This window comes from Rhipicephalus sanguineus, chromosome 2 (assembly GCF_013339695.2).
Source record: "Rhipicephalus sanguineus isolate Rsan-2018 chromosome 2, BIME_Rsan_1.4, whole genome shotgun sequence".
Classification (NCBI taxonomy): domain Eukaryota; kingdom Metazoa; phylum Arthropoda; class Arachnida; order Ixodida; family Ixodidae; genus Rhipicephalus; species Rhipicephalus sanguineus.
In genome coordinates, this window is record NC_051177.1 from 117,619,449 (window position 1) to 117,647,037 (window position 27,589).

General features: G+C 47.5%; 1 protein-coding gene across 1 annotated transcript; it reads right to left on the bottom strand.

Moving 5' to 3' along the window:
- Positions 1-2,580: 2,580 nt before the first annotated feature.
- On the bottom strand, positions 2,581-3,977 carry LOC119381827 (juvenile hormone acid O-methyltransferase-like). Its single transcript, XM_037649582.1, has 2 exons — positions 3,415-3,977; positions 2,581-2,608 (listed from the first exon to the last, which is right to left on the bottom strand). The coding sequence occupies exons 1-2, from the start codon at positions 3,975-3,977 to the stop codon at positions 2,581-2,583; spliced, it is 591 nt and encodes a 196-aa protein (XP_037505510.1).
- Positions 3,978-27,589: the final 23,612 nt, after the last annotated feature.

Consider the following 27,589-nt stretch of genomic DNA (forward strand, 5'->3'; position numbering starts at 1 on the left):
GCACCATAACCACTGGGCTATCCAGGCACGCAAGCAGAGCGTAGCATAGCCTTGTCTAGTAAAGTACAGCAAGGGGGGGGGGAAGGGAAGTGAGGGTGTGAAGAGGAGAGATGTGAAGTGAAGAGGGGGAGGTAAAGGAGAACGGGAGAGAGTAAATCACATCATAGAAATAAATAGAGAAATAGACAGAGAGAGAGAAAGGGAAGAAAGACAGAAAATGAAAGAAACAGAGAGAATCAAAGAAATAGAAAGAAAGTGAGACAAAAAAATCACAGCATATCCACGGAGTGAATGATGATGAGTGGGCGAAGCTGCGGAGGTTCATCGGTAAACCGTGAATCTTCCGTGAATTCTGCCCAGTACATCATCACCGACGTGAGATCGGGCGCGTTTATACTGAAGGTTCGATGAGAGTTAAGACGACTTGCAGCTCACTTTAATTTTACATGTACGCTGTGAATTTTCATTGTTTAATCACGCACAGGAGAAATCGCACACACGCACTACCTTAAAGGTCAGAATCCAGTGCCTATATATACGGGGTGGTCCGTGAACGGTTGTGCAGCGTGAGTGGTCGGTTTTTTCAATCAAGACGCTGCCTCGCGACGCTGCCTCGCGACGCTGCCTGCGTCGGCGCCGCTGCGCCGCGAGGCAAGATAGGGGGGGGGGGAACCGTAGGAGAGGAGAAAGAGGGGGAAGCGTAGGAGAGGAGAGGGCGATACATATCACGTACTGTCGCAGCGCATTGTCTTTAGGGAGCCTTCATGTGTGCACGCCCCCTCCGTTTTTAAGACTGGTTACACACTACTACGACGGGGACGAACGGGTGCCGCTATAAGGAGTTTCGCCCCTAAAAAGTGATACAACAAACAGACAGACAGAGAAAGAAAGAGAGAAATAAACAGAAACAAGGAAGGCCTCCCAGCTCAGCTGTTACTTCAGGCTTGGCACCAGTAGTTGCGAAGCTGTCTTTAGTTGGCTTTTTTTTTTGCATGGAGCGTCTGTGCAAATTCCTTTTGCGAAGGACAATATTAGTTCGCATTAGTATTCTTGTAGTATTGGTTCGTGGTGTTCTCAAGTCAATCTCCAGTGCCCTGGACGCTTCCTAAAGTATCGTGTTAGTGTTAGTGGTGTCTTACAAAAGGAAAATCGCGTAGTTCCACGCGATGGATTTCTCCGGGAATCGTGTGTTTGCTCCTCTTCTTTTATTAAAAAAAATAGCATTCTCGTTCGCAGGTTTCATGGCTATAGCTTTAGCCAGGCGTCGTGCACCATGTTACAAAGTTTCTAATTCCGGCACTAAACATGTGAGGAGCTTGTATAATGGTGTCCAATGTCGCATTATTTCAGATTATAATGCTTATCGTACTACTCTCTTCTGCACACATTTTGTTGTATCTTTGTTGTGACTGTTATTTCGCATTATTCTTCTTCCTAATTGAATACATCTTCATTCATACGTGTATGTACCTGTTTATGACACTTGGCAATTTGTATATTGCGTTATCACGTTTGACATGCAGTCCATCCGGTTGCTGTGTATTTCCCGGGTGGCTTATAGTTAAAAATTAAGAAGCCGCCAGTGTGTATTGCGTTTCATTTTTCTCAGTAGATGACAGAAATAAAAATGAAAATGCTTACAGAGTGATCTTGAAACCTTCAATAAAACTGCATACTTCGATTATGCCATATTCAAGGTAAATGTCTTGATTTTTTTTATGTAAACCGAAGCCAGGTGTGCCCGCGCACAATCAAGGCGCGTCATCAAAGCATGAAATGACCAGAACGACCAGTACACCTATAAGTCCTGATAAGCCTAAAGATTTTGTAACGTGTTTGTAGACCTTTCCATACTACACAACGTGGATACTCATCGAAATGTCTGTCAGTTTAAGAAGGCAGGAGAGGCCGCGCTCAGATCAGCGAAGCGCGGCCGCCAATTCCTTCCGACGCTAAAGTTCCCGCTGATTTACTTGGCGACGTTATCCGACCGCATGGTCACCGATCATCTGGATGACGTCAGTCTAGAGCGCGCATTCATTGGTGCGGGTTTGTTTGCATCTGCCTTTTAGGGAGGGGAGAGAGAGAGAAACGAAAAAAGGAGGACGAGGAGGAGGAAGAAAAGCAATGAAAGGCAGGGAGGTCAACCAGACGCGCGTCCGGTTTGCTACCCTACACTGGGGGAAGAGAATAAAAGAAAGACAGAGGAGGGCAGAAAGCACTGTCAGGGTACATGTGCGCCTCTCCAAGCGGTCGCTTAAACCGGTCGATTTTAAAAGCAGTAGCAATACTCCCTTCGCTTTGCTGGCCTGCAACGCGTAGAGCCACGATCCGAGGATCTTCTCTTCGGAAAGCGGTATGTCGTCTCGCTTGTTCAGCGCACTGCGCAGAACGTTTCGTTCGTTCACAAAACGTTCACAGAAACACAGTATATGACCTATCATTTCGTCACTATTGCACGAGTCGCATGTGGAGATGTCTGCCATTCCTATGCGAGAAAGAGTACGCATTCGCGAAAGCTACTCCTAACCATAGGCGGCACAGTAAAGTTGCGTCACGGCGGGAGAGGTGGGAGGGAGGTTAAGCAGGCTTGGCTCGGTTGGCTACCCTGCACGTTGGGTGGGGGAAAGGGGAATAGTAGATAAGATAGAGAAGAAAGAAAAGAGTAAGAAAAAGAGGAGATGAACAGTTAATGTGAGCACGCACAACACCAACTTGAGCTTGCAGTGCACAGACGCTCCGACATGACCAGGATTTGGGGACATATGCACGTACCACCAGCTCTCGTCGGTGACTGCGGTGGCCTGCCGTAACTCAATGGGAAATAGGCGAAAAAAATTCTATCTGACGAAAAAAGTTAGTTGTCAAAAACGACTCCCGGTTCTATACAGTAGAGACTTATTTGAACATTCTTTTAAAATTACAGTGTCGCACCACAAACCGCGTGGCTTCCCGGGATGTTTAAAATTTTACAATAGGGCCCCTTTGTGTTTTTAATGGCCGATGTTCAATTGTCCTGGGAAGCCACACGCTTTGTAGTGCAATGCTGCAATTTTACCAAAACGTTCCAGTAGGTCTCTACTGTATAGAACCCTAAGTCGTTTTTGATAGCTTGCTTTTTTTCAAGAGATGTGATATTTTTTCGCTCATTTCCCATTCAATTATGGCAGGACGGCGTTGCTACCGCCAAGAGAGGGCGCCACACACAAATGTCCCCAAATCCTGGGAATACGGTCAGGTCCGGTCGTCTTCAAGTAGCACAATAGGGCTTTCGTGGAAATTGTGCATACGTCTTTGAGGTGGAAGCCTTCTGAAGTTTTACCCAACATGAAGCATGGCTCTACTGCACTTGTTGTTCTCCTTCGCTTAATGTCCCACACACACCCACACATACACACATTCATACATACATACCATATGCACAGCGCGTAACTCACATCGTGGTATTTTCCCCATGACTCGCTCTCCAGGAGTGCACGGTGAAACTGCGCTAGTCTCGCGTATGGATTGTACATGACCAAGCACTCGCCACCGGGCGTCATCAGGCGCTCGATGTTCCTCAACGCAGCGGCCTTGTCCTGTATACAATGAAGTGCGAGGAAGGAGTAGACCCTCTGAAAGCGACCCTCCTCGGCGATAAAGCGGGAGACGCCCTGGTCAGCAGTGATGTCCAGCAGCCGATAATCGACCTTCGGATGGCAGTGCGCAGTTCTCGCATAATCCAACATAGCCTCCGAGATGTCCGTACCGACAAGCCTCTTCAAAGTGGGTGGACACAGGGGCAAGAGGTGGTTGCGTGTTACGCTGCCCGGCCCACAGCCGATTTCCAGGTACTGGTGGCGGCTAGCGTCGTTGCCCTCGGCACACGTGAAGAACGACTGCTGCCAAGTGTTGAGTAGCTCGGCTGTTGACTCAAAGATGTGCTTCCGTGCCTTGTCGTAAGCCTCCACTACACCTGCTTGGGCGAAACTTAGCATTGTAGTGTGACTGGCCAGCGCTGGGGACTGCCCGATTCTGCGTCGTGTTTGAACGGAAGGCAACAACATCGTCGTGAATTCCTCAAGGCATGTCGAGCGTATGAAGAGGAACTTACGTTTAAAGGCCAACTCCGGCGATTTTTTGGCCATGTCAAAGTAATGGTGCTTTTATGTTCCTGAGACGCTCCTGTTACGGGCCCGATAGCAGAAATACTCGGCAAATTGGAGAATAATTTTAAATAAGCAAAAAAGCGCAACACCGAAACCGAAACCCAACCGAGTGTACTGTCTACGTATGACGTAGACGTTGTTACGAACGAACCGGAAGTCGTGCAAGGCATGCCGGTCACGCCGGCGCGGAGTATGAAAACTGTGACAGCCGGGACGACCAGCGAAGCGCCGGCCAAACCAACGCTGTCTGTCGCCTTGTGCACAGCAGACGCTCGCTGTAGTGGCCGAAGCGCCGAAGTTAGCGGTGCCCTCGGCTGCGTCACTTCCGCCGCCTTACCAATACTGACGTCACAGACGCAATGTTGCCAATAATTGTGGGAAGCCAGGAGGGCGTTTGCAGACAATCTTTAAAATTCATTTGCAAACAATCTGCGCATGTCTCAAGCCTGTAATTTGGCATAAATGACGGAAACGTGCAAAGGAACGTACCCAGCGAATTTCATTGAGATCCATCGACCTCGAAAAATCGCCGGAGTGGGCCTTTAAGGTAGGCGTACCTACTGAAGCCAAACACTCATTTGAAATAACCCTACCTTAATAGCTAACTCTTTCTATGTTCTTTTCCTATCAATATTCACGCATGACGGTTGCTCTCTCCCACTGATCATAAGTACCACTCCTAAGCACTCAGTTGGTAATATTGTTATCAGTAAAGCTGTCATGCTAAACTTGATTCGCAAATTAGAGCCAAAGAGCACAGGGGCGGAAAATATTTTGAACAAATTTCTGATCCACCACTACCTTTACGGTTTAACTTTCGGTGAATTTGTTATGTTCACAGTAGCCGGAATAAGGGGTGCTTTAAATAAGGTACGGAGTTTACTTGATCGTCGTTTGAGGAAATAGCGGTAAGCGCCATTATTTAGAACTATGATCTGCTTCTTTCGAGCGGCACGCTAGAAAACCGCTTTTTCCACCTTTTGTTCCACTGTAAAGAGCGAAGCTCATGGCGGCGACCACAGACAATACCGCCACCAAAATATGTTATTTGAACTAGTCCATAACAGCCTACGCTCTTAAAGCTTACCTGTTGTTTCAACGTGTAGGCGACCAGCGCAATCCCTCTCGCTCACGGGAAACTGTCGGGGCCCGACATAGGAGTGAGGATAACCCACCCAAATAAAGCGTTACCTGTTATACAGATGCGCACGTCCCGTAAGCCGCAATAATGGGAACCACAGGTGTATGCTATCATTATAGCGTACGCGTGTACCTTGTCTGACACGACAGGCAACGTAACCTGACAAAAATAAAAGGGCATCCTTGCTCTCGTGTCATCTCTGACACTCATTCCTCGCCCTCTCGATTAGCTCGTTTGGATCTGAGTATTTCGGATCGCAGCGGTGACGAGAAACTGTCATGGCGCCGATGTAACCCAAAACAAACAGCTACAGTGAAGTTCTGGTCAGCCTAGCGCACTTATGGCAGTTCATGAGTCGACGGGTAGAGCGCAGCCGTGGAATCCAGGGCGATGCAAAGTGTAGGATTCCTAGGATAATTTTGCCGTGACGACAAACCACCATGACGCCGGCGTAACCCAAAACAAGAGTGAAGTTCTTGTCGGCCAAGCGCACTGACGGCAGTTGAGGAGTCGAAAAACCGACTGGAAGAGCACAGCCGAGGACTTCTACACGATTAAATGTGTAGGATTTCTCGGCTATTTTTCTGCGGTGACGCCGGCGTAACACAAAACAAGAAACTAAAGTGAAGTTATGGTCAGCTAAGCGCACGGATGGCAGTTGAGGGGTCGACCGGTAGAGTACAGCCGAGGAATCCTGCGCGATGCAAAGTTGCCGACACAAAAGACATATTCATATGTCGGCAAAAAAAAAATGGAGCTCATTCAGACTCACTCAAGAAGTATATTTTGCTCTCAAGCTCACTCGGATTCAGGCTAACCACAGGTTTCCCCGAGCGGACTCACTCGGACTCAAACTCGCTAAACTTCTTCTCAACTAGATTCACTCGGACTCAAGCTCACCAACAAATTACTCAGCCGGACTTACTCAGAGTCAGACTCACGGCTTTACCTGAGTCCGAGCGAGCCTGAATGAGTCGCCTCATGAGTCCCTTAGCGTAAAATGAGCTTCTTCGATCATGGTGTCAATGCTGTCAAGCGCCAATATCTTACATAATCGGTGCTCTAAGATAGCCTTTTTATCTTCATCTTTGAAGTACGAGTTATCAGTGGTTTCAATTCAGTAAGGACTATTGTATGAAATACGCGACTTACACGAGTTATTTTTATCAAGAACTTCCCATGAAACAGTTTGCAGGGGGAGGTCATGGCACTCCCCCCCCCCCCTCCCCCAAACTTATGCCACTGATCAATAAAATTAATTGAGGTGGCACATGAATGCTAGTGCGTTAAGATATCTGTGAATAGACTTTAGTATAAGTGTAAGCCTATATAAGGCTGATAATAATGCTGAAGATGAGTAGATAGGACCAAAGGTCGGTAATAAACGGGGAAACTCACTCAGAATCACTGAAGAAATATATTTTGCGCTTAGGGCTCACTCGCACTCAAACTCACCAAAGTATTACTCAGCTGGACTCACTCAGACTCTGACTCGCAGCCCGATCTGAGTATGAGTGAGTGTGACTGAGTCGTCTCATGAGTGAGTTTGCTCAGCTGTGGACGTAGTGCGGGCCCCACGAACAGAGCAAGAGAAAAAGTCGGCGTCAGGAGGAAAATCGAATAAAACAGTTGCGTGGTGTACTGAAATGCAATATATTGAGACTACTAGGGATTGCGGAGGGTTACAAGAGTCTTGCCCGAAAGCAGTCTCATTCAATGATCAGTTGTGTGCATTGCTAACTTATATATATATATTCTATGTTGGACCATTTATGCAGGCCGTTGGTTCATTATTTTGTGCGCTATTTTAGTGCTTCCGTGAACAAGTTCACTTTGATCTTTTCTTATTTTATTCGAAGGCTATTAGCCTATGTTTATTTCCACGACGACAACGTGCGCAGAGGCAATCGACTAGCCATGACGCTTATAAGAATAGGTTCGGCACGAGCCTACTGCAGTACCTCGACAATGCCCGTTAAAAATATACCGGAATCCGTGGTATTCATGCGAAATAATGACATGTCCATGCTTTGTAATACAACTATGATTGCGCGTAAAGCAAATGGACGAAAATCCATGATGTTTCAGAGCACCCGATAACCACTGCACTACATTGATTACAACAATCGCTGTAAGTAGATGAAATAATGTATACGAGAGCCAAATAACCACTAGCCACTGATCATCCTCATAACCACGAGGGTACGCAGAGAAACTGACTTGAATTCATGATGTTTCTGAGAATCATTTTGAGACGCACAATGGCCACGGCGCGTAGTAAAAACGCACTAGAAATCACGATGTTTGCGAAAGCCGAATGGCTACTAGTCCATGACTAACCACACTGTGAGGACGGCGCGTAGCTAAACTGTACTGGAATCCATGAGGTTTACGACTACAGAATGAGCCGCAGCACATCTTTGATACCACGACGATGGCACATAGAGAAAAATTGGATTGAATCTGTGATGTTTAAAAGGAGGAAATGACCACTAGCTCATGCGCATTCACAAAAAGATGACGTTGCGTAAACAAACTGACTGGAACCCCTGATTTTAGTCAACTAAATTCATGTTATATCTTCTGTTTAAGCGCACCTGCGAAGATGGTAGATAGGAAAATGTACTGTAATCCATGATATATATGAAAGCCAAATGACCCCCAGTTTACGTTTATTCTCATAAAATCGGGAAACAACTTTTTCCCAAATATCGCACGTTATTTCGATTTACTTGTTACTGCGGTGAATCCCACCTACCAGACAAATTGATCTGACGAGTGTTGTAATTTAACTCATGTCGACATGCTGTCCGTACATCGGTCCAAAAGCGCCGCTTTCAAGTGAGGCAGCAAGCACGACTCTTGTTACTCCCCCACACACAATTTACATGAGCAATTATTTGTAGTATCCTTACAAAATGCCACTTTACGCCTTCAAATTATTTGCCACAACTGTTCAGATACGTGTCCTGTGGCTGTGGGCCCCTCATCCGCTTTGCCGGACCTTGTCAAAGCTGATTTGGCAGGCCACCCACAAGTTACACGGTACCGCGCCCCTTTCTGCACTTTACTAAAGATGCTCACAGAAGGATGCTCGGGGAAGAAGAAAGCCTCCGACGTACCACATGAGCTCTTATGCCTCCGTGTCAATCAGACCTCCCTGGTGGTTTAGCCCGCCGAGAGGAGGTCACGTTGCGGAGGCTTCGTGTCGGGTTGCGCTTGACCCATCTGCGACCACTTTCTGGGCGCAACATTGCCGCGGCCCATATGGTGCATCGGGCCCATTTTGTGACGCCCCAATCGGCGATGTGACTGCGACACACTTGCTGTGGACTCTTACAGGCATATCTTTGCAGGAGTACTGACGCAAAATTTTGAAGGCGTGATAACTTGTTGCATAGATTTGGCTGGACACACACGCATCGTGTACGAAATGTTAACAGATAATATAGCCTGCAGCGTGTTTAAAAAAAATTTCAAAGTGCGTGTCGCGCCGCTGCACGCGGAACGCGCCTTTTTTTTTTTCTTTTTTCATCTAAACATATCGCCACCTGCGCCACGAGTTTGTGTTGGCTGCCTCGGTTCTTGCGAGCGCTCTCTCCTAGCAGACCTTTTCAACGGAAAGAGGGGGCAGACTTTCACTGGTGTACAAAGGCTAATGTCCTTGCCTCGGCAATGCATTTTGGGGGCGTATTTACAACGTCTCAGAGGGGATTATAGCAGCACCCATGAAGCCTTCACTGAAAAGACTTGTCAACGCGGTGCACATGTGCATGCGGATTTGTGTGCTCACGTAGCCAGCTATGTTTAGATGAACACCATTCTAGGTCCCGCCTCACTTGGCGGGGTAGCAGCTTACCAGCCCCCTGAGGCAACAGTCGTCTGCCGCATGTGGCATGAGACACAGGACCAGGTACGTGCAATGCGCACGTGAAGTTGTGTACTAGGTTCCTCTCTCCTGTGGTGCATGCTACATCGGTCAGACGGGTAGGTGTATTAATGACCGGACAAGGGAACACGCTAACAACGTAAAAAATGGCAAAGACGGGTTTCTGGCACAACACTGTACGTCGTGTAAATGTTCACCCCTTTTTGAGCGCACAGTCACTGTGCGCTCAAAACACAGGAATGATCGCACCCGAATGATTGTTGAGGCTGCGCAGATGGCAAGCGAGCATGACATGTGTGTTAGTAAGCCATCCGTAGCCCTCTCTGACAAGGAATTAAGTTTCCTAGGAAGCACTGGCGCACGCACGCACTGACCGGTTTGTTTTTTTCATATTTTGTTTTGTTTGGTTTTGATTGCGCAGCGTCTGCCTTAACGTTTTTCGCTTAGCGCATCCTCTGTCACATGTTCATCTTTTGCATTTTGTGCCATATATAAATGTTCGATTCTGCTTAATAAAATCAGTTGGAAGTTAGCGCCCGTCATCGTTTTTTCTGTCTGTCCAAGTACCCCCTGTTCGCGCTATACAATTCGTCATTCCTCACTTGGCGCTCTCTGAAACCGAAACTGCAACTGGGCGCTGTAAAACCGTCTCCAAATAATTAACCGTCGCGTGCTCGAGCCCACGAGGTTTCCAGCCATGATAATGGGTCGTTAGCTACTTATTGCAACAGAAAAACAAACAATATGCAAAATGTTTGTATCAGTGCTCCTTTAAGCCGTCTTCGCCACTTCCGTGCAAGAGGCCTCAGACCTGGCCGACCACACGACCTCGACCGCTGGATTCACGGACGGTTCCGCCGGTCATTGTTAAACTTCACACCTGCAACAAATTTGCATGTGCATTTTTGATACCGCGAACTACTATAGCTAAGCGCAGGCCTTTGATATTAGAAAAATCATTGGCTCAGCCAACCGCTTCATGTCTACCCACGCACAACGCCAAGAATTTTATCTCTGGCTGTCTCCTGCTCAAGGTTTTTGAAGCTGACAGGTAGATCTTGTATGGCTGCAATATAAAATATGCTTTCGGCTTCTCCAGCATATTCAGGCAGGGGCCTCGACAAGCCATCAGCTTTGTGGAGCGTGTGACCTGCTTTATATGTGAAGTGATAACGGTGACTGAAAACAGGTGTAACCATTGATATAATCACACAGCATCCACGGAGCTTCTCCGACACTCCGGGTCAAAATGAGTTGTAACAGGCCGGTCATCTGCAGTAGAAAATTGCATGCTCCACTTTCCCTGTCCTGCGTAATTGTGTTTAGTTGAGTTCAATGGTCGCAATACGAAGGCGACAGCGCACTCCGGACCGTCAGGTACATGAGACAACACAGCTCCTAAGCCATATGCAAACCCATCACATGTCAGACGCCAGTCCTTTTACGGCAAAGATGCAAGCCTCTAGTTGTTCGCGAAATTTGGCGGCATTATCCCCGCAGAAAAAAAAAGCGCGAGCAATTGAAACGAACTGTACGTACATTCTTTGGTAGTGTGCGTACAACATCCACCGCAGAATTCGTTTCAATCAAAAAGGTGTGGTGGAACTTGCACCTACGCCCCCTCCCCCCCCCCCCCCCAATCCTGCGGAGCCTATGTATGCTTCTTTGAGCATCAACTTTCGCAGAGGCAGGATGGTGCGTCAATTTCTTGACATTGTAATGCTCTAGCAGTTGATTGTTACAGAGTGTTTATTTCGATTCTTTGAGACAGTCTCCACGTTGGCATGACCATCTCCACGTTGTCTCTCTGTATAGTATGTTGCGTAATGGCTGAAAAATCATCACCAAGACGAGCGAAAATTTTGCATAGAAGTTAAAGCCTAGAAATGCTTTGAGCTGAGTGGCATCAATACCGAAAGGCGAGCTAGTTCTTACATATACATCGTAATAACTTTTGTCTAGCGCAGACTGACACACGGACAAAGGGAGTATGCATGATGGCTTGCACCTTTTTAGGCGCTCAGTCCCATCAATTGAATGTCCTAGATAGCCTCTTCCTTTTCAGTGCCGGCGTGTTTTTTAAAGGCAAAGCTCCTTAGGGTGTGGGTCTGTCCCTCCTCTGTAGTATGTAGTAGTAGTAGTAGTAGGTAGCCGCCTCTAGTTCTTGGAGTGTTCACTAGACGGCGCTGTCGTAGCCACCTCTAGTTCTCAGAAAGATCCCTAGATGGCGCGGAGGCGCTCGCTGCGTTGCAGATGCGTGCACTAGTACCCCACCCCTCTCTCGCCTCGCGACGCCGACGCTCCGCGCTCGCTGCGTTGCAGATGCGTGCTCTAGTCCCCCCCCCCCTCTCTCTCTCGCCTCGCGAGGCCGACGCAGGCAGCGTCTGCTAGCGCGTTTCTTGATTGAAAAAACCAACTGCTCGTGCTGCACAGCCGTTCACTGACCACCCCGTATATATAGGCACTAGATTTTGACCTCCAAGGTAGTGCCTGTGTGAGATTTTTCCTGTGCGAGTTTAAGCAATAAAAATTCACAGCGTACATGTACAATTAAAGTGAGCTGCAAGTCGCCGTGACTCTCATACACCCTTTAGTATAAACGCGCCCAATCTCACGTCGTTGATGATGTACTGGGCAGAATTCACGGAAGAGTCACACATGGCGCGTGTCATTCGTGGAAGGCAATCGTTAGACTTAGTGCGGCGACATACGCTAGGGGGACTGTTGTAATGAAGGGACCACGTAAACCAACAGTACAATAAAAGTTTGATGTTTAATATATACACGGTGTTTCTCACGTGTTTACTTGATCATATACTGGGCGAATGACTCGGAGTGTTCACGGTTTACCGATGATTCCCTCCGGAGCTTCGCCCCATTCACCCCGTGGATATGCTGTGGATTTTTTCCAACATTCGTGATCATTTCAAACAGCCACTTAAAAGGCGCATGGCGCAACATGTTTCCGCAAAGGATCAATTTTTCTGATGTGTACAAATATCCATGTCGGCTTTTACCTATGTTGACTGGCAGAGGGCTTTTGTTCCAACACCCCGAAGCAGCGAAGCCTTCACAGAAGGTGTTCTCTTTTACATCGAAGTTGTCTTAAGGTTATTTCTCATGCCGCGATTGCAGCGACAAAAATCGCTCCGTTCGCTGTATTCGCTCTGTTCGCAACCGCCGCTAATGGCGGTTTAGTTTCACGTGGGCTCTGAATGGTTTGTGATTTTCGCTCTGCGACTTGCGCGGCGAGCAACGATGTTTGCTGCGGTTCTTTGTGGCACACAATGCACAATCTTTCAGACGTAATGTAACAATCTGTGCATTATGATATTAAAGGTTTTCACGAGCGGTAACGAAGAGCATGCGTGTTGTCATTTAAGAACACTTTCCAATCTAAATTAATTTTAAAGTGCGCAACAATGGCCATCACTAAAACAAACACGTCGACGCAATTTTCACGGCTCGACCTGACCGGCGCTATTTCGACGGGTCCCGACCGAAAAATCGCCCCGCTGCTGCGAACAAAGCGAAACATTTCCATCATGTTGGTCGCTCGCCGCTGCGTTCAGAGCGAACAGCCCTTTTTTTTTTCGCTGAGAGCGAATTCGCTGCCTGAAAATCGCTGTGTTTTGTGTCATGTGAAACGGCCTTTAGTCTAACATGTGCAGTCGTCGACGTCATCGTCGTCGTCGTCGTCGTCGTCGTAGTAGTAGTAGTAGTAGTAGTAGTAGTAGTAGTAGTAGTAGTAGTAGTAGTAGTAGTAGTAGTAGTTAGTAGTAGTAGTAGTAGTAGTAGTAGTAGTAGTAACAGCAGCAGCAGCAGCAGCAGTAGTAGTAGTAGGAAGAGGAGGAGGAGGAGCAGCAGCAGCAGCAGCAGTAGCTGTAGTATTAGTAGTAGTGGTAGGAGGAGCAGCAGCAGCAGCAGCAGTAGTATTAGTAGTAGTAGTCGGAGGAGGAGCAGCAGCAGTAGTAGTAGTAGTGCTAGTAGTAGTAGTAGTAGGAGGAGGAGGAGGGGCAGCAGCAGCAGTATTAGTAGTAGTGGTGGTAGTAGTAGTAGTAGTAGTAGTAGTAGTAGTAGTAGTAGTAGTAGTAGTAGTAGTAGTAGTAGAAGTAGTAGTTGTAGTAGTCACGAAGGTCACGTGACCATGGGGAGGGAACAAGGAATTAAATGAAACTAAATGATAATGATGCTCCAGATAATGATGATAGTGATGCTTTTCTTCAATAAATAAAACGAAATGATGGTGATGACGATGACTTTTGTAGCGAAAGTCATCATCATCATCATTACAGGTTCGCTGTCCGATGGTTTCCACGGCGGGGAACTGGTTGAATTCTTAACAGCCAAGCTGTTCTTAGTGGAGGCTTTCATGTCCGGGGTCGGCGTCGAACTGATCACGTGGCATTTGCCCTTGCAGTGTGGCGAGAGTCAGGCTCGCTTGGAAGGGGAGGGCTGCGCCGTGTTGCGAGAGGCGAGGGCGTGCTGAGAGAGGTGCGAGCGTGATACGACATGCGAGGGCGCGCTGCGAGATGCGATGGCGAGGACGAAGGATGTCGAGGGGTGAACCTTCGAGAAACGCGCCAAGATGGGGTGACAGTGAGGCGCAGTGCAGGGTAAAATAGCGTGTCAGTGTCAGTGCTCAGGAGTTTGCGCTTTCAGAATGGCGAACATTTTTCGTTATCCCGATGAGAAGCGCCCCGACGTGAGCGTCAGCGAGAGCTGACGCGAGAACGGGCATGTCGTCGCCGAGCCAACCGCGATGTTCGCGCAAGGGAGGCCGAAGCTAAGCGCCAGAAGGGAAGACTTGAAAAACATAGAAGTACGACATAGACTGATGAATGACGGGCATAAGCTTCGCTGTTTTGACAGTGTTCGCGAAGTGGAGCTGGCTGGATTTTCTTACGTTTGTTCTGCACCGCTGCTACAACGCATTCACGTTGCTAACGACACATGCACTTTACAGAAGCATGGGTGTGCGGCACAGTTGTGAAGCCACTTGCTTCCAAAGCGAGAAGTTCTATTTAATTAGAGTTACTGTATGCGCTACCTTTAGGCAGCAAAGTTGCGCGTCTTTCAAACGCCGCTACCAACCATGCGTTGCGGAGAAGCTGACGTTCGGGCCAATTTTTGCATCGCTCGACGCCGCGAAGCGGTAACTCCAGGAGGGTGATCCTCGCTCTCATTGGCTAGTTCGATGCAGACGTCACCGCTCCGTATAACATCGCTTTCTGGGGAATTCTAGGGACGGTGCAGCGTCAACCACGAGAGAAATCAAGAGCTCGATTATTCCCTGTGAGGCGATGCCAAGTTTTCCCAGTTTACCTACAGTTCCTGCCGATCCCGCAACAACTGAGCCTCGCGTTCCCGTCTCCCGAGTTAGCGGAGAGCGATTCTTTTCTCCTGTCGGACGCTCTCGATGGACGGCAGCGAAAGCGCCGGGGCGCGCGCTGGCACCTCCACGAGACTTGACAAGATCTGCACTTTCTGCGACAAGGCTTTTTCAAATGCGAGCAATTTAAAAAGGCACATAAAAAATGTCCATGGAGAAGAGGCCTTGGCAACAGCAAAAACAAAGGAGTAAACAACCGGAGTAAACAACCGGTTAAACTGTGTCAGGAGCAAGGAGTAACGTATGAAGTCCTTCAAAGTAAACTGGTCATGAAGCACTTGTTATGTCTGTGCATCATCAGATGCACTACCTTAGATATTTTCTATTGCACTGCGCTACTAGTACTCACGTCTGCAAAATACATTTATCGCACATGTCCGCATCTGCCAATAACTTAGACCTAGCACGAGCAAGCGGAATAGCACATACTGAGACAGCGACGGAGCAAGCAAGACAACACATGCTCTCGTGTCGACTTGCTTACACCGTCCCTGCCTCGGTGTGAGCTATTCCGCTTGCGTTATGTATGTACACGAACAAGCCCAAGCTACTCTTCTTGCGTACAAGCATTTCTACGGGACACTTAAAATGTGTGCAGCTTCATGCAATACCCCCATGAAGGAAGAAAAACGCAAAACACTTCTCAAACCATTCACGGAAACTACGTAGAGTCAGCACACATGACACCAATGAAAATGCCTCAACCTAGCTGTTGCCAGTACATTTGGTTCATAGGCGCTTTCTCAACATTTAGCACTTCACATTGCGTTTTCACACCTCACTTGCCTGTATTTCTTTTCCCAAGAGTCGGTTTCAGTGCTAATGAAGACGTGCTTGAAACGACCTGCCACGTTTTAAGTGGTAACGAATTAACGCAACCTTACTAGCTCGGAAGCTGTGGACACACGCCCACCCCGTTCATGCCTCTCACACACACGCACCACGCGATTGTACTACGAGGCGCTGGTACTACGTGTTCCGCGTGTTCGGTGGTTGTACCTAAACCGTCCCTAGACACACTCTCTGCTCCTAGGTGAAGATGTACCTAGATGAGCTATCGCTTTGATCACGTGACTTTATGCCCACGTGACCTGAGGATCGTTCTCCTGCATTTACCGCCTCGCCTCGACGCCACCGCTGCAGCGAACTGGATCTACACCAGTCATCGACAGTCAAGTCAATACTGGTCTTCGACACGCCACTAACGCCACGCATGTCGAACACCGACACGGTAGGCACGTCTCGTGCAAAAACAGAGTGCTGCGTCGCCTCATAGTTGTTATTGCTAGCCAGACCTACGCACAACTGTGCTACCTAAATGAAAACGAACAGAGAATGAAACCAAGTAAGGCATAGGGAACGTAAATTGCACTGTTCTAACTGTGTTGTAACAATTACGATAAAAATCTGAAGGAAGTGAAGTGGATGGAAAGACAACGGAACCCGCAACCTTCGAATAATGAGCCCGATGCTCTACCTATTCAGCTACCACGGCGGTCGTCCACTTTATCGGGTATTTATGTGCACGCAAACCTGGGAGCCTTAGTCAGTGCCGCTCGTCGCCATGACGACGAGTGTCGAAAACTCTTTTGCCAGCTGGGGTCACGTAACGCGCGATTTTTTTAAGATCACGTGCTACGTCGGCAGGACCGGTTACTGCTAGCGGCAAGTTGTCGTTTCGTCCACATTACTTTCTTCCCACTTATGTCGTAATTACTGCGATGAAGTTTTTTTTAAACAGTACATTTAACGTCCCCTATACATTGCACGGCGTCATTATCTGTTGGTTTTCATTAAAGTTGTATCAAAAAAAGAAACAAGCGCTTAAAATTCCCTTCTTTCGCTCATTCATGCGCTATACCTAAAGGTAGCATATACAGTAACTCTACATTTAATGCTTCCAATTATACCGCAGCTCCCTAGGTGGCGCTGGCGTTTTTATTGCGATCGCAATTATATGGACAGTCTCGACAGGTTTTTGCCGTCGCCGTGCCATCGCCGTCATGTCCTTCCTGTATGAAGTCCAAATTGATAGATCCCCCCGCGCATTGTATGTTCTACTGCGGGTAAAAGCGCGCTAGCGGGGGCGACGAACGCGGCCGAAGCACAGTTCAAGAAGGCAGGGTGCATGCGATAACATCACCCCGCTCGGGAGGCCTGCCGTCGAAGCAAACAGGAATAGCCCCGCCCGTCTTTAACGAGCCTTGAAGGACGCGAAGACGCGAGGGGGGCGGGGGGGGGGGGGAGTGTCGCGCGAGGAGGAACTTTGAACTTTGAATCTCAGGGCGCGGTCGCGATCGCCGGCGCGCGCGCTATCTCGAAAGCTATTCTACGTGCTGCGCTCTCAACGCGAAGTGACTATGCGGAGAGCATCTCTCCTTGGAGCGGCCGTATTCTCTTACACCAGCGTTTTGTAGTCACGCGAGATCTGATACAATACAGTTAGCTGCCAGCCTCACTTCGTGTACCACTACAATTTGTTGCTATCGCATTCGTTGCTTTACCCTTGCGGTGAAACTGTGACTTTTTTTGTGTACGCACACGGCTATCCTCTCGAAAATAGCCTATGACAGCCCCGCGCTAAAAATGGATGGAATCCGTGATGCTTGCGAATACGAAACGACCGCTAGGCCATGTTTAATCGCAGAACTACGACGGTGTTACGGTGTACTAGAAGGGGGCAGTGGAACGAACGAAGCGGCCGCGCCGCATCTCGGGTGATGCTTCGACGGGTGATCGTAGCGGCGGCGCTGTAGTCACTTTGTACTTAGGGTGCCTTGATGCCCGCGCGCTCCGCTGAGGGTGAGGACAGGCGCGTCGTCTGCTACGACGGCCGCCATTGCGAATCCCGCCGCAGCTCGGCAGCATGCGAAACGCGCTACACAAAGCGCTTGCGGTGCGCGCATACGTCCGGAATTAAGTGCACGCTGTGAGCTTTCTGTTTTTCTTTTCTTTTTTGAAGCTTGGGCAGCTTTTATTGCTGTTGTTGCCTAAATGTTTATTAAGGAAGCATGCGATTCATGTAAGCTGACGGCCTGTGCATGTGTTTGCGCTAGCGGTAGACGTTCACACTGTTATGTTGAAAACGAATCCTCTTCCTTACGCCGGAAACGACAAAGTCTAAAGCGTTACTGAATTTTCTCGTAAGCTCTGCATTCCATATACACAAATAATCGTTTAAAGTATTTGTGTACATGTCAGCAGCAGCAGTATATGTATCTGAACACACACAATTTGGTGTTGCGAAGCTACCTAAGCGCGATTAAGGTGGCTCATTTTGCTAAGTTTGCAAACAATTTACTCGTTTATTATAAATGGCATCATACATATTGTACACAGAATAAAGGTCAGAGGGGCAGTACGGTGCGAATACCCTGCTAAAATGAAACGAAAGCTTCTTTATCATTATTATTCCTGACATTTCTTGCTCACAATCTGTAGCCGCTACTGTATCGGCACTCGAGTTGCACCTTGAGCCAATATCAAAACGATGAATACGTTGTTGAGTAGTATGCCGTAAAACTTTGCGTGCGCGCAGTATCAGTGCGTTTTTCCTTCTTTTTGTATCTGCAGTTTCTTTTTCTGTATCTGCACGTTTTCTCGCATGCCCAATTGCATGCACATTTTATTGAGTGTTTCCAATACTGTTTTACACTTTGTGCGGCAGATGCAGGGCGTTGTTTATTTGTCTCTTTTATTAATAATAATATCTGGGGTTTTACTTGCCAGAACCATGCTATGATTATGAGGCACACCGTAGTGGAGGGCTCCACGAATTTTGACCATCCGGTGTTCTTTAACCTGCACTGACATCGCACAGTACACGGCCCTCTAGCATTTCGCCTCCACCTAAATGCGACCGCCGCGGCCGGGATCGAACCCGTGACTTTCGGGTCAGCAGCCGAGCTCCGTCACCACTATACCACCGTGGCGGACGTATTTCTTAAGGCGAAAGCCTTAAATGCCTCATCAAACGCGAAATTTGACCGTCGGCGTCCCGCGTCTACGGCGTCAGCGTAGACGCGGGACGCCGACGGTCATCGTGAGAGCGAACGGCGAGAGCGAACGTGAGAGCGAACGGCAAGAGAAGGAGCGGCGAAGCACTGCACCTACCCTCTCCTACACTCTCTCCACACACGCGGGAGCTCCACCGAGCTCCCACGATGCGAGCGCCCTCACACGCCAGAGCGCGCTCCTCCTCTCCACTCACTCTCCGCTACTCCGCCCCCACCACCTCCTCCGGTTGCTAGGGGCGAGGATAAGCGCGCGCGCCCGCAGCTGTTGCTATGGGAGAGAGAGTGAGAGCGGAGAGGCGCGCGGACAACGCCGGATGCCTTACATAGCCCGACTAAGAAATGCATTCGCATTTAAAACATTCAACTGCACACATACATACATGGACATCAGACCAGCACAGAAGGCGTACTTGAAACACGGAAAGGAATATACAAAATAAGAACCCGCCGTGGTTTAGTTACGGTGTTTGACTGGCGACCCGAAGGTTGCGGGATCGAATCCCGGCAGCAGCGGCCCCATTTCGATGGAGGTGAAATAAAAGAGGCCCGCGTACTTAGATTTAGGTGTACGTTAAAAAACAACAGATGGTCGAAATTTCGGGAGCGTTCCACTGTATACGGCGCCTCTCATAATCATATCGGATTCTTGGGACGTAAGTTCTCACAAATAATTATTATTAGGAAAAAAGAGAAGGATTTGATCTGCAGACAAACACGCATAATATATTCCATGATACATTTCAAATCACAAAAATGGCGAAACCAAAAATCAAAGGCAGATACAGGACCAACCAAATGCAGTAAAGAATGTTTGCGAAGAAAAATGCAGCACACGTGAACCAAAGCATTTTAAGCATGTAGCTGATATCAGTGTGTACATTTATTACGCAAGGTTAACACCGGCAGAAGTTATCCTCGAATGTGCATTCGAAATACCGGCCGAAAACTTACGCTGCAAGTGCATAATGTGTTCTTCGGATGCCGCTTGTCAAGTTTGATTTTTACTGTCCAAAGAAACCTCGTATCTTCTAAAACGATACAGCTCCCAGCGTTTCTGGAATGATTGGTGCACTGCGGCACGCAACACCCGGCCATGGTGACGATAGCGAGCGCATAAAACTGGAGGGAAACGAGCGCCGACCTAAAAACAGCACGCGCGCCAAGCACAAGAGACCGGGCGGGGGATTCAAAATGGCGGCCACGCTGCCGCCAAGGCCGAGGAGGCGGCACTTGCCCTTTCAAAAGCTGACACCACTCTAAGCGGGGGCGCGCGCATCGAGGCACTCTATTTGTACTGAAGCTGTGGAGAGCGACTGCATTTGGCACGCGCGCGTCGAGCCTACGAAAGCGTGTAATTGCGCGTTTTGAGCGCGTTTAACGCATTACTGAGCTTTAATCGGTGTCTCGAGGCCTGCTACGCGCCATGGTGCACGAGTTAATATACAGGTGTGCCAAAATTGCGCTGAGATATTCCCTGTTCTTGGAGCTTGCCGACCCCCAAAGACGGCAACAATCGGATTTCGTGCACATGCCCCTAGCTGCTCACTGAGTGCTGTGCGGTTTGCAAGCAACACTTCGAGCCGTAGTACACTATGAGTGACTACGAACCCTGACTATGAAGAAATAACAAACCAGCGACGAAAGTCTACATATTCTTCTGCCGGCAGCCTCTACGATATATCCAATATGCGCTCGATTGTTTCACGAGTAACTTGAGTACAAATAACTCTATCACAAGATTTATATTAGTGACGGCCGAGTTCTGCCAGTTTCGCGCATTTTCTTTAATGTCGAAAGGCTACCTTGTTTCAACAGCGTGCTTCCGTGGTTACTATGCATCGGTTACTATGCACCTCCGAGGCACAAACATCATGCATCAGGGCTTACCTCAAGCATATTAAAATGCGCAGATGTAAATATAGCCCATCGGTTATTCTGCCTAAATTCACTACAACCAGTTCTCATCTTCAATGGACAGCTTATATTGCACTTTTCCTGATCTTCTAACGATGCCATTACAAAAACTGATGATAATTTAACGATGCCAATCAAACTGATGAAAAATGATAATTTCATTGCTTTATCTGTAAAGCGTCAAAAGTGAAGCCAGGAGGAGCGGTGGTGCTCTATGCTTTGCGATATTAAGTATATATGTGCATATATACTTACACGCACAAATACGGACAATAAAGTATCCGCTCCCACTTGGCGTCTAGCAATAACAATATCCGTGCAACGCACCTGAGGACGACCGTTATTTGTACCGGTCGAGTTACCTTTGACTTCCTATACCTTTGAGCCCTCGTAATGTAGAAAAAGTCACATTTACACAGCGCATTTGTAAAGATACGCACCGTACACGCAGCTTCGCCAACGCGCGGTAAATGTTCGGTGTGCTTACGGCAGAATATCAGCACACAGCTTTCTGAGCACAGTTGGATTCCATTACAGCAGCTCAGTTACTCTGAATAAACTAGACGCCGAATCGCCACCAGAAGAAAGCATTAAGAGAGAAGAAATCAGAATAAAGGCACGCCATTTGTTTCCCCTGTCTCTCTCTCCTGGCGGTCATTCGGCGTCTAGTTAATGAGAGTAATTGTTCTAACTAGCCCAGCAATGAGTTCGGCTCACTTACACCGAGATCGTGAATCTTCACGGTCGGTGTCAGCCCGTTTTCATTTTTATATTTTGCGTACTTTCCAGCAGTCACTCCGGCTACAAGAACTGATTTGCAGTATATCTCAAATTTATGAAGCAAGTATCCATTAAAAGCTTGAAAGTTTCGTCCATCGAGGCTTATGACGACGAGTCCTACCCTTAATAATGATAGACACGCAACTAAAGCCGCATCAGTGCCGATTAGCCGGGTGCCGCCGACGCGCGCTCCCAGTTTCTAGTGCGCGGCGCCGCGCGCCTTCAGTACCGAGCGACTGCAGCGCCGCCGCTACGGTCGACGCGGAAGGCATCAGGCGGCGAGGCGCGTTCACGCCACTCGACAGTTCTAGTACACTCTAACGGTGTGTAGAGAAAGTGCCCTCGAATCCGTGGTGTTCGTGAGAAACAGTTGGCCACCGGTAGACAAAAAGGTCTGGATTTCGTGGTGTTTACACTGAGGGACAACCTTTTCTTAGCTATGAATGGAAAGTTGCAGGTGGTAGAGGTTTCACATATGAATGCATGCGCACAATAGTCGGGTTTAGTTTAGCGTGCGCTTCAGTTTCACTTTCCGTTTTCAACATAGTGCCTATAGTTTCTTTCTATGTATGAAGACAGGCACAGTTAGTTCGGGGTGAAATTCAAGGAGGAAATTATGATTGCAGATGTTTCGTTTGTCGCGAAACTATGCGATCAAGTTTTCCAGGTATGTACATTTAAGTGCATAAATATCGATGTCATGGCATTGTTGAGAAACATTTTGTTTTATACCAGTAAGAGCGAGTCATCTTCATCAAAGGCTCAGCTGAAAAACTCCCATTCTCTTTAGCAGTGGTTATAGATACAATGAAGAACTGAAAACATGAGAATTTTAGCAGGAATGTAACGTTTTATAAAGCGCAGACCTCGAAAGCTTGGGATCGCAATGTTACTTTTCTCCCGCCTACAGTGAGCCGCAGACGACCGTTTAACGAAACGCACTTGATAACAACATAACCATGAGCTACAAATGCATACGGTTAATACAACAAATTGCTACATACAGCATAAGCTGGCGCACTACGAGGCCTGCCATCGAAACTACGACGTCTTTTGTTTGTAATCACTCTTTATCAAATCGCGCGAAACAATGCTTCGTTAGAACGCAAGCAATTCCAAGCGACGGCAAGGTTTGTCGTTTCGTTGAATGCGCATCGGAACGTTTCCGTGGTAATAAAATAACGGTCGTTCTATGAGGCAGCAATAGTCCCGCGATGCTGCACTGAACGTCGGGTAACTTTACGAGAGTTTACTGAACTTACTTATTTTATTTCGCCCGCCACTCACCAATATCCTGCCTTTTTATGATAGCAAGTTCTGTTTTAATGTGGAATACATCTGCGCTTCATCAGACGTTGCCCTTGAAAAACGCGGCATGCGATACAGAAAGTCGATTGACCTCTCAAACGCGACCGTAAAAAGCAGAGTTCGAGCGGAAATCGAAGCCAGGCATTCTGCGGGGCAGTCAAGCGTACTGCCACAAGGCCACGCCAGTGCTTGAAGCTTGCTTCGGAAAAGGACCCTGTACAAACGTCATGTCGTGTGGGGAGTCACGTTAAGTGACGCAATATTGCGTGGCAGAAGCGCTGAGCCACACCAGTAGTCTTCACACCATGTGAATTGCTTAACGAGTTAGTGGTGTAAAGTTTTTCACCCATTACAAAGGGCTGCAGCCATCGTTCATAATCATCATCAGCCACAGGGTAAAAAAAGTTTGGAGCTACGCTGGTGTGCGTAATGGCTTACAGAGGCATAGTAGGTACTTCGCTAAAGTGTGCACACCTTTGAAAAAGAGATACGAAGACAGAAGTGCATGACGCTTTCATAAGGGTCGATTTAATGCTGAACATACGCACTTGCTCGTTGCGGTTTATTTGTCTTACATGAGTGCAGCCAAGCTTTCGCCTTTTTGTGTTGCAAGAGTGTGACATGTATTTTTATTTGTTTGCGTAAAGCAAAGTCACTATCGTTTCAGTCCTTTCAGTAATAACAGGTATGCGATTGTCAGTATCAGCGGGCATATCTCTAACAATTTTCACTAAAGTAGCTCGTTGAGCATCAAACATTGACGTACCTAGCGTCTAAGGTGCGAAGCTTAAAGCTGCAATACTGAGGCGTCTTTTAAATGCGAAGCGTTTCTTAGCGAACCTCAGGCACTTTGGCCGTTTCTATCTATCTATCTATCTATCTATCTATCTATCTATCTATCTATCTATCTATCTATCTATCTATCTATCTATCTATCTATCTATCTATCTATCTATCTATCTATCTATCTATCTATCTATCTATCTATCTATCTATCTATCTATCTATCTATCTATCTAGGGATTAGTGCATGACGAACAGTCATGACAATAATAACGCGAAATGTCTGTTGCGTACGTCATGAACCCCTTTCCCTCAGTCACGTGTGGCACATACCTGCTTACCACAGTTCACGTTATGCGGATATACGTCACAGCTAGGTGATTCACAGTCTCAATTAACACATTAACAGCGAACGTACACATTGAAACCCAAGGCAAGTGGGGAGCTGAAGACAGAACAGCCCTGGCAGACGTCAGACCACCATCTACTCGCACACATGGTCCGCCAGAATGACGCAGTGTTCCCTTCATTTCTTACGAGGCTGGGCGATGGCCTCATGCTGACCAAGGATGACGTCAGATTGATTGAGAGCTGCTTTCTGACACGCGAAGAAGCCGCCGTTAAGTGCCCTGGCGTCATACGGCTACACTGCAACAATGCGGGCGTCAACCGCTATAATGCACGTTGTCTCGGCGCTGCGGACGACGTTTTGTCATCCCTCATGCGATAACACAACTGGCCACAAGAACGAGCAGGTGCACAGGGATGCCCTGGCCAAGGTGGCCAAGATCAACGCATGCGACATGAGTGGCCAGCCGGGCTCAATTTACCTGAGCGTCGGCAAGCCCTACATGATCACAGGCAACATCGACGTAAGCGACGGCCTCGTTATTGGAAACATGGGCACATTGCGGTACATTGAGCCTGACGAACACAGCAGCCTCGTGCGACTGTGGCTTGAATTCCCGACGTACACGGTCGGCCTTTTCGTCCAAACCAGGACGAAGCACATCACTACCGCACATCCCTCAATAAAATTGATATGGGTGCCCGCGGAACTGCGAACCACTACAACCACAATATACGACAGACAAAATATATCGTGTAAGAGGACACAGTTTTCTCACGCACAAGCAAATGCAATAACTATACATAACCCACAAGGGGCGACATACGCCCAGGTAGCCAACGAATACGATAAGCGCCATCCGCTTAAGTTGGTCTACGTCGCGCTTTCCAGGGCTACCAGCCTCGACGGCCTATACTTCACCAGCGAGGACCACGCCTCTCATCATTTCCGATGACTTCCACATTTATTTGTCAACACCCAACAATGCCTTGTTCTTGAAATACGTTTTCATGAAATACGTTTTCAATGTGACCAGGGCATCACAAGACCTCGTTCCCACGTGCAGGACAGGAGGCATCATAGATCATTTCTTCGTGAGAGGCATCCACGATTTCCAACAGCTGTACTATACCTCATACTTCACTGCACATAGACCCCTCGTCACCGCGATTACGAATGGATTCGATAACGAGTCCTGTCCATCTTATGGTGCTCACTGATCACGGTGATGATGATCTTGTTCAGGAACTGTCAAGAACCCCTTCCAAACATGCCCACGGGTTCGTGAAACGTGCGTGTTCTCCACAGACACCTTCCCGCCGCATGCTTCGCATAACATCGACTCCCACGGTCATATTCTCGTTTCTTTTTTTCCCTCTCTCTTTTTTCCTTTTCTTGCTCTCCTTTTTTTTTTTTTTGTAAGGTCTCTCTTCTGTCATCTTTTATCCCCCTTACCCCTTCCCCCAGCACAGGGTAGCCAGCCGGTCTAAGAACTGGCTAACCTCCCTGTCTTTCCGCTTGTTTCTTCCTTCCTTCCTTCCTCCCACGGTACGTGGGATCTGCCGAATGTTTTTGTGCTTTCGGTCCTCTTCGTTCTGCTTCGCCACTAGCAGGCAGATCTCCGCATTGGAGACATCGGAAGACAGTTTGCCGAATTCGTGGCAGGCGGTCACCTACGGGTTGGAGCACCTGTTTTCGGCTCAAACGTTGCTCTCCATCTTCTTTGCAATGCCATCAATTTGTTCAAACTCGTCACAGGCTCGCGACTTGAGACGAAGTGAAAGCCAAAAGGTGGCAAACGCTCACTTGAGGAAGCCGGCGCCATTTTCATTTCAGGAACGTGTGAAACGCGCGACATTCCCAGACGTGCAAAAACAGAAGGCAAGCCATAAAATACGATAAAACGGAAATAACTGCGTGGTGAATATTTCGCCCGGGTTAGAATTGGCTTCTGCAGGAAAAAAAACGGTGTTCGCTTTATTTTCTTTAATCTGACCTTTAGGTAAGAATGCAGAAACAGGGGAACTACAACTACACTGAGCAGTGGGTACCTTCAAGTGCTTTGCCTCTGTCACTCTCGATTCACGGCTATGAGAAGGCGCCCGTGGTCATATTAGAACGAAACGACTGCTGATCATACAACGACGATGGCACATATTTCCACACGGACAACTTTTCCTAAAGTTTTATGTATGTTAAGCCACCTCATTACAGACCATCTTATGTGCCGCGCGCGCGTGTGTGGTCCGCGTGCTTGTGCGCGAGCGCGTGTATAAGTTGACTGTATCGATAAATACTCAAAGCCACTTGTAAATAACTGTACGCGATAAGTTCAGGGATGTAATCGCGTGACGAGAGAAAGAAAGAAAGAGAGAGAAAGGAACAGGTTAAATATAGAGAGCTTAACCGGATGCATGTCCGGTCTGACATCTGCTACAGTTCAGGTTAACGTATTCTTAAGCTTCCAGGAAAGACTATTAATATACAGTACAGTGAACTCTTGCATCCAGTGTCCCACAGCTACTTCAGTGTTTAAACTCTGTAGATTTAATCGGGCGGCTTTTGGCTTGTACTAGCAGCCTACAAACAGCGAATGAAGGACTTACTTCGGCGCGGAAAGGTACGCTTTAGCACGCACTTTCGCTCTCTCTATATCCCTCTCTTAATCTATCTATCTATCTATCTATCTATCTATCTATCTATCTATCTATCTATCTATCTATCTATCTATCTATCTATCTATCTATCTATCTATCTATCTATCTATCTATCTATCTATCTATCTATCTATCTATCTATCTATCTATCTATCTATCTATCTATCTATCTATCTATCCGTTGTTTTCTGCAGTATTTTATATAAATGGAAACGCTTGATCTGGTACTGCTGCGCGTTTTAGTATAACCTGCCCTTCATAACAAGTCCTTCATAATGGTACTGAGCGCAAAACGCTAGACAAGCGACAAGGGAACGAAGCCGCAGTGTCTTGTCTAGTGTTTTGCGCTCGGTGCCATTACGAATGGGTTGTTCCAACTATAACCCAACTCAAACTCTTAATTCCCTTGAGGTCGTTCAGACAATGTTCACTCGTAATCGTTCTGACAAAGCGTCATATACGAGACGAATAGGCAAGCCTATGTGCACGTAATCACAGAAGTTGTTTGGTGCACTTAAACGGCGCTTTCCTGAATGCGCACGCTGTTTACATTATCATGCTTCTGTGACTTGGCGTGGGGAGGTACGGTATGTTATGGTCTGCTTTATTTTTCACATAACAAAATGCATCACTGTGGACGGCAAGAAGCTGCTCGTTGCCGCTTGCCTATAGCTCCAGATACCCTTATAACAAAACACGCAGCAAAGCAAAGCGTAAAGGCTGCTTTTCTAATTGTGTACTATTGAAACACGTCGTCGTGCCTTGCATCAACGCGACAAAACCAACAAGAAAGTACATCTAAACGCACTAATTTACCTTGTATAAGCTTGCACAAATTTAAAGACACGAGAACAAAGCGATAATATTAGCAGCAGAAAAAAAAACGTAATATAAATGTTATTAACTGTAAGATCGTATTGATATATTCTTAGCGTGTCTTGGAAAATTCTTAGACAAACGAGGACAAATGGAAGACACATAAACCATATAGACTGGCGCTGACTTCCAACTGAATTTATTGAAAAGCACAAAGCCAGCTTTTATACGTGCACTCTTGTTATCATAGCTTGTGTAACAGTGTGTATAAAATCGAAGGCATTCCAAAGAAATAAACTGTTGGAAGTTCAGCGCTCCGTGTCCTCTCTTCTGTCCCCTCCTTTCGGTTGCGCTGATTTGCACTCATAATCTTGTTGTCAACTATCGAGACGCATC